Genomic DNA, 8,662 nt, shown 5'->3' on the forward strand with positions numbered 1-8,662 from the left:
TTTTTGGGAGGGAATTTTTGGTGTGAATTTTTGGTGTGAATTTTTGGGATGAATTTTTGGGATGGAATTTTCGGTGTGAATTTTTGGGAGGGAATTTTCGGTGTGAATTTTTGGGGTGAATTTTTGGGAGGGAATTTTTGGTGTGAATTTTTGGGGGGAATTTTTGGGATGGGAATTTTCGGGATGTGAATTTTTGGGATGGGAATTTTTGGGATGGGAATTTTCGGGGTGAATTTTCGGGATGGGAATTTTTGGGATGGGAATTTTTGGGGTGAATTTTTGGGAGGGAATTTTCGGTGTGAATTTTTGGGATGGGAATTTTTGGGAGGGAATTTTCGGGGTGAATTTTTGGGAGGGAATTTTCGGTGTGAATTTTCGGTGTGAATTTTTGGGTGTGAATTTTCAGGGTGTGAATTTTCGGTGTGAATTTTCGGGATGAATTTTTGGGATGGGAATTTTCGGAGTGAATTTTTCTGTTTGTTTTGAGGGGGGGGGTCTCAGGGTTTCTCTTTCCTCCTCCAGAAACGCCCCCGGAGCCCCCGGAGGAGTTTGGGGGGAGCCCCCCGAGCGGGGCCTCGTCCTCGGGGGTGCACACGCTGCCCGCGGGGGGGGGCGGCTCCAGCGATGGATTCTCGGGGGGCTCCCCGGGACCCCCCCCCCGCCGCCCCCCCAGCCCCAGCTCGGCCTCGGATTCGCTCTTCACCCCCACCTCGGGCTCCCTCATCTCGGGGGGCTCCGAGGGGCTCCCCAAAACCCTGGGTCAGTGGCTGGGGGGGGGGTTGGGGGGGGGTCTAGAGGGGGAATTTGGGGGGAATTTGGGGTTGGATTTGGGGGAAATTTGAGGTTGGAGGGGCATTTTGGGTGGGATTTGGGGGGAATTTGGGGTCTGGAGGGGCATTTTGGGTGGGGGTTTGGGGGGAGATATTTGGGGTTGGGGGGAGGGTCTAGAGGTGGAATTTGGGGTGGAGATTTGGGGGGGGGGCGGTTTGGTTTGGGGGGTGTGGTCTGGATGGGGAATTGGGGGATTTTAGGGTTGGGGGGGTCTGGAGGGGCTGCTTGGGGTTGGGGTGGGAATTTGGACTGGGGACACTGGGGGGGCACTGGGGGGCACTGGGAGCACTGGGGGGCACTGGGGTTACTGGGGGGCACTGGGGGGCACTGGGGGGGCACTGGGGTTACTGGGGGGCACTGGGGGCACTGGGGGGCACTGGGGGTCCCAGGTGTGTCCCCAACGCCCCCAGTGTCCCCTGCAGGTGAGGGGGGGCTGCCGGGGGGGCAGGAGAACCCCCTGGACCCCCGAGCTGCCCCCAGGCTGCGAATCAAAATCGCCGACCTGGGCAACGGCTGCTGGGTGGTGAGACTGGGATGGACTGGGAGGGACTGGGATGGACTGGGAGGGACTGGGGGGAACTGGGAGGGACTGGGAGGGAACTGGGGGAACTGGGGGGACTGGGAGGGACTGGGGGGGACTGGGGGGGACTGGGATGGACTGGGGGGGACTGGGGGGGACTGGGGGGGACTGGGATGGACTGGGGGGGACTGGGGGGGACTGAGAGGGACTGGGAGGGACTGGGGGGGACTGGGGGGAACTGGGGGGGACTGGGAGGGACTGGGGGGGACTGGGGGGGACTGGGATGGACTGGGGGGGACTGGGGGAACTGGGGGGGACTGGGACGGACTGGGGGGAACTGGGAGGGAGTGGGGGGACTGGGAGGGACTGGGGATGAGGGTTTGGGGGTGTCCGTGTGGGTTTGGGGGGGTTGTGTGGGTTCTGGGGGTGTTTTGGGTCTGGGGGTGTTTTGTGTGGGTTCTGGGGGTGTTTTGTGTATGTTTTGGGGGTGTTTTTGGGTCGGGGGGTGTTTTTGGGTCTGGGGGTGTTTGTGTGGGTTCTGGGGGTGTTTTTGGGTCTGGGGGTGTTTTTTGGGTCGGGGGGTGACCCCCCCGTGCCCCCCAGCACAAACACTTCACCGAGGACATCCAGACCCGGCAGTACCGGGCCCTGGAGGTGCTGCTGGGGGCGGGGTACGGCCCCCCCGCCGACATCTGGAGCACGGCCTGCATGGTGAGGGGGGCTGGGCTGGGGAGGGGGCTTCTGGGGACCCCCGGGGGGGCAGGGGCTGCCCGGGGACCCCAGGGTGGGGAGGGGGTTCCCATGGCCCCCAGGGTGGGGAGGGGGCTTCTGGGGACCCCAGGGTGAGGAGGGGGTTCCCATGGTCCCCAGGGTGGGGAGGGGGCTCTGGTGGTCCCCAGTGTGGGGAGAGGGCTCTGGTGGATCCCATAGTGGGGAGGGGGTTCCCATGGCCCCCAGGGTGAGGAGGGGGTTCCCATGGTCCCCATAGAGGGGAGGGGGTTCCCATGGCATCCAATGTGGGGAGGGGGCTCTGATGGATCCCATGGAGGGGAGGGGGTTCCCATGGCACCCAATGTGGGGAGGGGGCTCTGGTGGATCCCATAGAGGGGAGGGGGCTCTTGTGGCCCCCATGGAGGGGAGGGGGCTCAGATGGATCCCATGGAGGGGAGGGGGCTCAGAGGGTCCCCATGGTGAGGAGGGGGTTTCCACGGACCCCAATGTGGGGAGGGGGCTCAGATGGTCCCCATAGAGGGGAGGGGGCTGCCATGGCCCCCATGGAGGGGAGGGGGCTCTGAGGGTCCCCAATGTGGGGAGGGGGCTCAGAGGGTCCCCAATGTGGGGAGGGGGCTCAGATGGTCCCCAGTGTGGGGAGGGGGCTCAGATGGTCCCCATAGAGGGGAGGGGGCTCAGAGGGTCCCCAATGTGGGGAGGGGGCTCAGAGGGTCCTCATGGTGAGGAGGGGGCTGCCATGGCCCCCATGGAGGGGAGGGGGTTCCCAAGGCCCCCAGGGTGAGGAGGGGGTTCGCAAGGCCCCCAGTGTGGGGAGGGGGCTCAGATGGTCCCCATAGAGGGGAGGGGGCTGCCATGGCCCCCATGGAGGGGAGGGGGCTCAGAGGGTCCTCATGGTGAGGAGGGGGCTCAGATGGTCCCCAATGTGGGGAGGGGGCTGCCATGGCCCCCATGGAGGGGAGGGGGTTCCCAAGGCCCCCAGTGTGGGGAGGGGGCTCTGAGGGTCCCCAATGTGGGGAGGGGGTTCCCAAGGCCCCCCCAGACCCCTCCCCATTTCCCCTCGCAGGCGTTCGAGCTGGCCACGGGCGATTACCTGTTCGAGCCGCACTCGGGGGAGGAGTACAGCCGGGACGAGGGTGGGCGGGGCCACGGGGTGGGCGTGGTCTCTGAGTGGGTGTGGTCTTGACAATGGGTGTGGTATGAGGTAGGCGTGGTCTCGAGGCTGGGTGCGGCCTCGGGGATGGGCAGGGGTGTGGCACATGTGGGCGGGACCTCCCCAACAAGGCTCTAAAAAGGGGCGTGGTGTCTGAGAGCCAATAGGGAGCTAAAGGGGCGTGGCATGAGCCAAGGGGCGTGGCCATTGGAGATGGGGTTTCAAACACGGGGCGTGGCTCATAAGTGGGTGGAGCCACCATGATGTGGCAGCCAATGGACTGGGGGGTTGGCCAGGGGGGTGTGGCCAAGTGAACACCCCCATGTAGGGGTTGGGTGAGGAGAAGGGATTGAACCAGCGGGGTGGGCGTGGCTAAAAGGGGATTGAACCAGTGGGGTGGGCGTGGCTAAAAGGGGATTGAACCAGTGGGGTGGGCGTGGCTAAAGGGGGTGGGCGTGGCTAAAGGGGGCGTGTCCGACGTTCCCCGCAGACCACATCGCGCACGTGATCGAGCTGCTGGGGGAGATCCCGCGGCACGTGGCCCTGGGCGGGCGCTACTCACGAGAGTTCTTCAACCGGAGAGGTGAGGGCGGGGCCAGGGGGCGTGGCCAGGGAGGCCTGTGGCCGGGCAGGGCGCCTGGGGGCGGGGTTAAGTTCTGGGTGTGGCCATAAATGTGTGGTGGGGGTGGGACAAGGTGGGGTTATGCAAATGAAGGGGGGGAGGTTGTGTCATACCCATAGGGGGTGTGGTCATGGGAAAGGGGGTGGGGCTTGAGTTCAGCAAGGGCATGGGCTGGGGTGGGGTTTGTCATTTATAGCCCCACCCATGAGTGGAGGGGCGTGTCCTGACCACACCCATCATAATGGGTGGGGCCCCTGCAGAATTGGGGTGTGTCCTGACTACCCCCATCATAAAGGGCCTGGTCACATCCTGACCACACCCTTAATTGGGGTGGGGTCACCTCTGAATTGGGGGATGTCTTGACCACACCCATAATGGGCGGGGCCACCTCAACATTGGGGCATGTCCTGGCCACACCCATAAGAAGGGGTGGGGCCACCTCATCATTGGGGCGTGTCCTGATCACACCCATAATAAGGGGCGTGGTCACAGCCTTGGGGCATGTCCTGACCACACCCTTCACAAGGGGCGGTGCCAGGACCCTCCCTTCCCCACCCCCTGCTGGGTTTGCATGCATTACCCACGGGTGGGCGTGTCCCCCCGCCGGCCCCGCCCCTGACTCCGCCCCTTTCCAGGTGAGCTGCGGCACATCCGGCACCTGCGGCCGTGGGGGCTGCGGGCGGTGCTGCAGGAGAAATACGAGTGGCCGCGGGGGCCGGCGGCCGCCTTCGCGCGCTTCCTGCGGCCCATGCTGGCCTTCGAGCCCGCCCGGCGCGCCACGGCCCGGCAGTGCCTGCAGCACCCCTGGCTCCGCCCATAGCCCCGCCCCCGGCCCCGCCCACCGCCTCAATAAACCACGGGTGTATTCATTGGGGTGTTCCATCACGGCCCAGCAGTGCCTGCAGCACCCCTGGCTCCGCCCATAGCCCCGCCCACCGCCTCAATAAACCACGGGTGCGTTCATTGGGGTGTTCCATCACGGCCCGGCAGTGCCTGCAGCACCCCTGGCTCCGCCCATAGCCCCGCCCATAGCCCCGCCCACCACCTCAATAAACCACGGGGGTTCAGGGGGTACTGGGGTGTTTATTGGGGTCCTGTGGGGGGTTCGTGGTGGCCCTGAGGTGTTTATTGGGGTCCTGTGGGAGGTTTGGGGGGCTCCTGAGGTGTTTATTGGGGTTTTATGGGTGCTCCTTGTCCTGTGGGAGGTTTGGGGGTTCCCGAGGTGTTCATTGGGGTCTTTTGGGGGGGTTCGTGGTGGTCCTGAGGTGTTTATTGGGGTCTGTGAGGGAGTTTGGGGGCTCCTCGGGTGTTTATTGGGGTTTAATGGGTGCTCCTTGTGGTCCTGTGGGAGGCTTGGGGGTTCCTGGGGTGTTTATTGGGGTCTTTTGGGGGGGGTTCATGGTTGTCCTGGGGTGTTTATTGGGGTCCTGGGAGGGAGTTTGGGGGTTCCTGGGGTGTTTATTGGGGTCCTCTGGGGGGTTTGGGGGTTCCTGAGGTGTTCATTGGGGTCCTCTGGGGGTTCCTGGGCTGTTCTTTGGGGGGTCCCATGCTGCCCTTCGAGCCCCCCTGCAGGGCCCCGCCCCCAGACACGCCCACCGCCCCAATAAACCACAGCCGGCTCCTGGTGGTCCTGGGGTGTTTATTGGGGTCTTGTGGGGGGTTCTTGGTGGTCCTGTGGGGGATTTGGGGGGATCCTGGTGGTCCTGTGGGGGATTTGGGGGGCTCCTGGTGCTCCTGGGGTGTTTTTTGGGGTTTTATGGGTGCTCCTGGTGGTCCTGTGAGGGGTTTGGGGGGCTCTTGGTGGTCCTGGGGTTTTTATTGGGGTCCTGTGGGGGGTTCCTGGTGGTCCTGGGGGTATTTATTGAGGTCCTGTGGGGGTTTTGGGGTGCTCCTGGTGGTCCTGGGGTGTTTTTTGGGGTTTTATGGGTGCTCCTGGTGGTCCTGGGGTGTTCATTGGGGTCCCGTGGGGGTTTGGGGGGCTCGTGGTGGGACCCTGGAGTGCGCTGTGGTCCTTGGGGGGGGGTCCCAGAGATGATTTTGGGGGTCCCGGGGGGGTCCTGGAGGCGTTTTGGGTCTCGTGGGTGTTTGGTGGGGGCTCCTGGGGGTGTCCCAGAGCAGAGTTGGGGTCCCTTGGGGGGGGCATCGTGGTCCTAAAGGTCCTGGGGGTGCTTTGGGGTCCCAGGTCTGTGGTCCTGGGGGGGTCTCGGGGATCTTTTGGGGTCCCAGAGGTGTTTTTGGGGTCCCAGGGGTGTCAGGGGGGTGGTCCTGGAGGTGCTATGGGATCCTGGGAATGTTTTGGGGGGGTCCCGGGGGTGTTTTGGAATCCTGGAGGTGCTTTGGGGTCCTGGGGGTGTTCGGGGGCATCCCGGGAATGTTTTGGGGGGGTCCTGGAGGTGCTTTTGGGGTCCCGGGAATGTTTTGTGGTCCTGGAGGTGCTTTGGGGTCCCGGGAATGTTTTTGGGGGGGTCCAGGGGGTGTCAGGTGTGTGATCCTGGGGGGTCCTGGGGGTGTTCTGGGGGTGACTTGGGCGTGTTTTGGGGTCCCGGGGGTGTTTGGGGTGTCAGGTGTGTGGTCCTGGGGGTGTTGTGTGGTCCTGGGGGTGTTCTTGGGGGTGTTTTGGGGTCCCAGGCGTGTTTTGGGGTCCCGGGGGTGTTTGGGGTGTCAGGTGTGTGGTCCTGGGGGTGTTGTGCAGTCCTAGGGGTGTTCTGGGGGTTCTTGGGGGTGTTTTGGGGTCTCAGGGGTGTTCCGGGGGTCCCGGGGTCCGTCCCCGCCCGCTGTCCGTGTGTCCGGCTCAGCCCCGCGGCAGGTGCCCGATGATGCTCTGCACCGCCCCCGACGTCGTGCCCTGGCCCCCGATGTCCGGCGTGTGCGTCTGGGGGCGGGGCCACGTCACGGACACGCCCACAAAGGGGTGGGGCCACAGCCACCAGGCAGGCTCGTGGCCACGCCCACTTGATTGGGGCCGCACCCCTTGGGCAGGTGAGAGTGGGGGTTGTGGCCACGCCCCCAGGTTTAGGGCCACGCCCATCGGGCAGGTGAGGGCGGGGCTTACCCGGGGGTCGTCCAGCGAGGCCAGCACGGCCTTACGGATGGTGGAGGCGTGGTTGTGCAGCCTGGGGGCGGGGCAAACACGGGCCACGCCCACATCAGCGAGACACACCCAACCCTAGCGGTGAAGCCCCGCCCCCTCCTGGTGTACACAGAGGCTCCGCCCCTTCAGACTCCGCCCCCTCACCCAGCCCCTCCCATGGGATCCTCACCACCTGGGCCATGCCCCTTTCAAAGCCACACCCACCAGGGCAAGCCACACCCCTTTTAAAGCCCCACCCCTTTTGGGGACCCCCCCACCCCTTTTTAAGCCCCACCCCTTTCTAGGGACCCCCCCACCCCTTTTTAAGCCCCACCTCCTCCAAGTTGCTCCCAACCTCTCAGGTGTTCCCACCCCTTGCCCAGGTGAGCCCCGCCCCCTCCAGGTGTTCCCACCCCCTCCCAGGTGAGCCCTGCCCCCTCCCTGGTTAGCCCCGCCCCCTGGCGCTAAGCCCCGCCCACTTGAGGTGGTCCAGCATCATGCAGGCCGCCAGCAGCGCCGCCGTGGGGTTGGCGATGTTGCGGTTGGCGATGCTCTTGCCCGTGTTCCGCGTGGCCTGGGGGGCGCCGCCGTGAGAGCCCCGCCCAGCGACCCCGGTGACCCCCCGGTGACCCCGGTGACCCCAGTGACCCCAGTGACCTCCCAGTGACCCCAGAGACTGCCCAGTGACTGCCCAGCGACCCCAGTGACCCCCCAGTGACCCTAGTGACCACCCAGTGCTCCCAGTAACCAACCAGTGACAGCCCAGTGACCCCAGTGACCAACCAGTGACCGCCCAGCGACCCCGGTGACCTCCCAGTGACCTCAGTGACCCCCCAGTGACCCCAGTGACCTCCCAGTGACCCCAGTGACCTCCCAGTGACCCCAGTGACCAACCAGTGACCCCAGTGACCACCCAGTGACCCCAGTGACCTCCCAGTGACCAACCAGTGCTCCCAGTAACCAACCAGTGACAGCCCAGTGCTGCCCCCCAGTAACAGCTCTCTGAGACCCCCCCCAGTGCTCCCAGTAACCAACCAGTCCCCCCCAGTAGCTGCCCAGTGCCCCCCCAATGTCCCCCAGTAACCTCCCAGTGGCCCCCAGTAAGAGCCCTCAGGGACCTTCAGTTCCTCCCAGTGCTCCCAGTGCCCCCCAAAGGACCCCAAACCCCCCATGTCCCCCCCAGACCCACGGTCATGAACACGGCGTAGTCGTGGCCATAATTGTGGCCCCCACCAGTGCTCCCAGTCCCACCCAGTGCTCCCAGTGCCCCCCAAAGCCCCCCCAGACCCCCATTTCCCCCCCCCCAGACCCCCGTTTTCCCCCCCAGACCCCTGGTTTCGAACACGGTGTAGTCGTGGCCGTAGTCAGCACTGGGTGCCCCCACCACAGCTCCCAGTGCTCCCAGTCCCACCCAGTGCTCCCAGTGCTCCCAGTTCCTCCCAGTGCCCCCCAAATCCCCCCAGACCCCCATTTCCCCCCCCCCAGACCCCCATTTTTACCCCCCCAGACCCCCGTTTTCCCCCCCAGACCCACGGTTTCAAACACGGCGTAGTCGTGGCCGTAGTTGGCCCCCGGCACCAGCCCGGGTCCCCCCACCAGCCCGGCGCAGACGTTGTTGACGATGTTCCCGTACAGGTTGGGCATCACCATCACATCGAACTGCTGGGGCCGCGACACCAGCTGGGCAGGGAGGGCACGCTGCGCTTACTGGGAGCACTGGGACGGGGTTTTGGGGGG

The 8,662-nt window shown here is 65.0% G+C and overlaps 2 protein-coding genes across 2 annotated transcripts; one reads left to right on the top strand and one right to left on the bottom strand.

The window, feature by feature from the left end:
- Nucleotides 1–522: 522 nt before the first annotated feature.
- On the top strand, nt 523–4,922 carry LOC118701145 (SRSF protein kinase 3-like; the record flags this gene model as incomplete). Its single annotated transcript, XM_036405773.1, has 6 exons — nt 523–759; nt 1,254–1,354; nt 1,955–2,062; nt 3,147–3,216; nt 3,724–3,816; nt 4,491–4,922. Coding segments are annotated over 6 exons (794 nt in total), but the record flags the coding sequence as incomplete, so codon positions are not given.
- Nucleotides 4,923–5,474: 552 nt separating this feature from the next.
- LOC118701146 (isocitrate dehydrogenase [NAD] subunit gamma, mitochondrial-like) lies at nt 5,475–8,609 on the bottom strand. Its single transcript, XM_036405774.2, has 4 exons — nt 8,459–8,609; nt 7,405–7,499; nt 6,908–6,968; nt 5,475–6,727 (listed from the first exon to the last, which is right to left on the bottom strand). Exons 1-4 carry the CDS (start codon nt 8,573–8,575, stop codon nt 6,647–6,649), a joined length of 354 nt encoding a protein of 117 aa, XP_036261667.1. The 5' UTR covers nt 8,576–8,609; the 3' UTR covers nt 5,475–6,646.
- Between the last annotated feature and the right edge of the window lie 53 nt (nt 8,610–8,662).

Source organism: Molothrus ater, unplaced genomic scaffold (genome assembly GCF_012460135.2).
Source record: "Molothrus ater isolate BHLD 08-10-18 breed brown headed cowbird unplaced genomic scaffold, BPBGC_Mater_1.1 matUn_MA740, whole genome shotgun sequence".
Classification (NCBI taxonomy): domain Eukaryota; kingdom Metazoa; phylum Chordata; class Aves; order Passeriformes; family Icteridae; genus Molothrus; species Molothrus ater.